The 4,437-nt window shown below is 48.2% G+C and overlaps 1 protein-coding gene across 1 annotated transcript in view; it reads left to right on the top strand.

Moving 5' to 3' along the window:
• Positions 1–2,461: 2,461 nt before the first annotated feature.
• LOC127664124 (uncharacterized) overlaps positions 2,462–4,437 on the top strand; it is a 21,825-nt gene continuing 19,849 nt past the window's right edge. Inside the window, exons 1-3 of the mRNA XM_052155994.1 lie at positions 2,462–2,618; positions 2,751–2,913; positions 3,728–3,902. Of these exons, the coding sequence (XP_052011954.1) occupies positions 2,462–2,618; positions 2,751–2,913; positions 3,728–3,902 (495 nt within the window). The remainder of the gene's footprint in view (positions 2,619–2,750; positions 2,914–3,727; positions 3,903–4,437) is intronic.

Here is a 4,437-nt window from a genome sequence, read left to right as displayed (position 1 = left end):
TCCAATAAAGGTATAATACTTCAAGAATTTCTGTATTTACAGCAAAATTGGTACTTTTGTGGAATTAAAGTATAAAACAGTGGTACCATGGGGCAAATAGTAACATTTAAGTAACATTGTTGCTATTTTTACCATGATGGAAGAAAAATCCATTTCAATTTAAGAATTTTAAAAATAGCAAATTAAAAAATAATAATGACTCCAGGTCTAGGGAGGTAGCTCATCCAGTGAAGTGCTTGCCATGCAAATGTGTGGACCTGAGATTGGAACCCACATCAAGCCGGTGATCCCAATGTCCAATGGTGAGATGGGCTGTGGAGACAGGAGAATCTCTGGGCACTCATGGGCCGGCTAGCCTGGTACACACAGTGGCAAATGGCAAAGAGTTCCTGTCTTATACAAGGTGGGAGCTGGGGACCAACATCCGGAAGACCGGCATCTGAAGCTGTCCTCTGACCTCTGCATGTGCATCATGGCACTTGTGTGCCCATGATCACACACTCAAATGTGCAGGACAGCACATATGCTTGCACACACACACACACACACACACACACACAGACACACTATACATAAAATCATGTGCATGCAGATTTTTAAAAACGAGGACAACAATAGCAGTATCGATTTTGGTATGTTGTTTGTCAATGGAGTTAAAATAAAATATGCACAGCCCATCCAACAGTACTTGGCTCATACTTGGCGGCTGTTAATACTGCAACTTGACAATGCTTTCTCTGAGTCTGTGTGCCAGGAATATAAATGATGTCACACTCCCTGTCTGTCTTAAGCAAACCTACAGAACAACTGCTGAACAACCGTTGTGTCTACACTGTCTCCTCCTACCCACTCCCCACTCATAGAGCAAAACTCTCTCCTGGCCTACTGTGCAACTGTATTTGTAAAGAAGCCTTTATGGGGGTAACTAAGGCTAGACTAGTTGATAAAGATGGGGCTCTAATCCACTGGGCTGGTAAGAGGAAGACAGAGGAGCACAGAGGAAAGGCCATCTCTGGCTGCAAAGATACAAATGGCTGTTTACACACACTTCAGGGACAAGGTCTCAGGACACCAGTCTTGGCATCTGGATACTGAGCTTTTAGTCTTCAGAACTGGGAAAATAAATCTCTGCCCTGTAAGCCTCCAGCCAGTAGTATTTCATTATGACAGTGGAGCAGGTTCATACAGTAACCCTGTGAAGGCTCATAGCTTAAATGTCCAGTGAGAGACAATGGGGCTGTGCTGATAAGTGGCCTCCGATGTTAGCCGAGCGTCACTACTCATTGTGTGGAAGTCTGGTATTTCCCATGGCAGGTAATGGCAGAGAGCCATCTGTCACCCATATCCTTGGCACTGATGTCCCCTGGATTTATTTTGCCTACAACTAAGATTTTCCTATATAATTTAGGCCTCACCGAGCAAAGTGCTACACACTTGAAATGTTTGTCCTAAAGCATTAGAGGGCCACATAGCAAGACCAAATCCCTGCCCACCTCACACCACCATAAAGATAGAAATTGATCAAGGTCACAGGCTGAATGCTTGACACGTGGAAATACAAGGCCTGAGAAGGGCCACTGTCTTACACTTCTTCCTGCATCAGGGCTTCGATGAACATTGAGAAAGTAAAGCCTGATTGGCCCAGGGACAACAGTCTAAACTCATGTGACCCTCATGATGTCTGAAGCTCTCCAAATCTGACAACTGCACACTCCTGCCTGAGTCCCTTTTGTCTAAAAATGCCCCATGCCCTCCCTTGGGTTTCTTTCACGTCCATCTTCCTTCTAAGCCTCTTCTGCATGGTTTGGGGTTTGTAAGAGCTGCCGGTCAACACCTGCAGCCATCCCAAGTGGTCACAAAAAGAACCATCCCACCAGAGTTCCAGGACACCCTGGAAGACATAGGGGCCTGAGGTGAGGCCTTCACACTCCCTTCCACGTCTGTATAGTCTCCGCACATCGCCCTTGGACCTCTCTTCTCTCCAGGTTCTGGAACCATAGATATGTACATATACCTATATGAATTATGATAATGATATGTGGATAACACCCATAACATAAATATAAGATCAATACATTTACAAACAGGTAACCTTCCTTCCTCTTTCTTCCTTTCTTTCTTTCCTTCTTCCCTCCCTCCTTCCTTTCTTTCTTTCTTTCTTTCTTTCTTTCTTTCTTTCTTTCTTTCTTTCTTTCTTTCTTTCTTTCTTTCTTTCTTTCTTTCTCTCTTTCTCTCTTTCTCTCTTTCTCTCTTTCTCTCTTTCCTTCTTTCCTTCTTTCCTTCTTTCTTTCTGGAGACAGTTTCTTTAGTCCATGCTTGACTCAGATTCCCTAGGAAGCCTCCCTATGTAGGTAAGAATAGCCCTGAACTTTGATCCTCCTGCCTCCATCTCCCCGCCCCTGCCGCAGTCCCTGCCCCAGTCCCCGCCCCTCCCGTCGCTTCCTCTCGACCCTTTTTAAGCATGGCAGGGAGAAGGCTGGGGCATGGTGATCCCGGTCTTACTGCTAGTCTCGCACCCAGCTCTCCAGAGCCTGTGCAGCCGATCCCGGTCATACTGCTAGCCGCGCACCCAGCTCTCCAGAGCGTGTGCAGCCGAACGCCCCGGCCGGGGTTCCCCGGTAGGCGCTGCGGGCTTCCCGGCTCCCCGCTGCCCCCAGCACCCGGCCAGGCCTTGCGCCCAGGCTAGAGCTTAGCCGCCTTCACGCCCGCTCCCGCTGCTGCTAGCCACGCTCTGCCTCCCTGCCTCCCAGGCACCCGCGCGAGCCTGCCAGCTGCAGTCGGAGTGGAGACCCCTGAGCGAAGGCTGCCCCTCCGAGCAAGGTGCTGGCGCTGCATTCCGAGGTGCCCGGCCTCTACAACTACCTGCCATGGCAGTAACAAACTGGAGAGGGAGGGCTCTTCTACTCCGCCCAGGTGGAGATGCTGTGTGACCAGGCATGGGGCAGTATGCTCTGTGCCAAGTTCTTTGGTATCCTTGTGCCTGTTGGATGTGTATGCTGTGTGTGTATGTGGTGCATGCACTGGAGTATGCGTGGCATCTTTTTCTGTCTATCCACTTTATTTCCCTGAGATAGGGCTTCTCATCGACCTGGAAACTTGCCGTTTTGGCTAGGCTGGGCTGGCAGGTTCTCAAGATCTGCCCGTCTCTGTTGCCCAGTGTTGGTGTTACTGGCATGCCCAGTCACAACAGGCTTTTTATGGGGGTGCTATGGATTTGACCTTGGGTCCTCACACTTGAGCAGAAGTGCTCTTACCCACTGAGTCACGTTTACAGTTTTCCATTGTGACCCCCATGATAACACCAAGAGACTATATTCTATTACAGTCCTGTTGTAGCAGACAGGAAGACAGTGGTGCTTAAAGAAGAAGCTGGCTTCGCATCACAAGCCCAGTGTAGCAGTGAGGCTTAAATCCAGGTCACATTACAACTTCTGTCTGCTCACCAGGAAGCAACGGACATTATAAGACATGGGAGACAGACCCACAGGAATGCCTACACCTGAGACCTTGTGCCTTGTCTAGACTCTATTCTTTAGAAACGCTTAAGCTAGACTCAAGCAAAGAAGAAAGCAATGAGAAGTGTTAATGGTAGAAGTCCCTTCCTGAGAACCATGCCAGACTTCATGGTGACATTAGCAAGACAGTTTCTGTCCTCTGTAAACCAGACTATATCTGGCCCATCTCCATTCGCCTCACCTATGTCTCTGCTTTGACCCTTTCCCCTTAGGATGGATGAAAATTACAATCTCTTGCCGCACGGAGTCAATTTCCAAGATGCCATCTTTCCAGACACACAGGAGAACAGAAGGATGTTTTCCGGCCTTTTCCAGTTTGCTAACTGTTCCCAAGGGCAGCAGCTGACAACTTTCTCGAGTGACTGGGAGATCCAGGAAGACAACAGGGTAAGAACTGGCTGCACAGTCTGTGACTTGGCAGAACAATAAGTCCTACTGTCTATGACAACTAAGTCATGGTCGAGGGAGTCAAGAATGCTCTTTTAAATGATGTATCCTCCTGTCTCTCTCCCAGCTTGACACAGAGCAAATGCAGTGCAAACATTATTACATGCTCAAGTGTAAAGCGCTTGTTAAGAATAGAAGAAGTCAGACGAGGCAAGAGTTATATCCTACGTGTTCCAGTTTGAATTTGAGATGTTCACCTTCCTCTCTGTCAGTCTTGGTGCCCAGCTAGGGTGGGGGGCTGTGGACGTTTCAGAAGATCCACCTACCTGGAGCAGATAAATCACTTGGGCTATGCCTTTGGGACTGGATCCTGCTGTGGCTAGTTCCTGGATTCCTTTTTTTTTTTGCTTCCCGTTTGCCATGAGCCATTGCTACTCATAGGCTTTGGATGCCCAAGGGTTAGTGCTTGGTAAGGTGTCTTCACAATGTAGGAGCGAGATGAGAGGAGGGCACACATGTCTCAGGTTCCCCTAAT

Source organism: Apodemus sylvaticus, chromosome 13 (genome assembly GCF_947179515.1).
Source record: "Apodemus sylvaticus chromosome 13, mApoSyl1.1, whole genome shotgun sequence".
NCBI classification, from domain to species: Eukaryota; Metazoa; Chordata; class Mammalia; order Rodentia; family Muridae; genus Apodemus; species Apodemus sylvaticus.
Note: the sequence above shows the minus strand (reverse complement) of the source record. Positions and strands in the feature narration are given on the sequence as shown.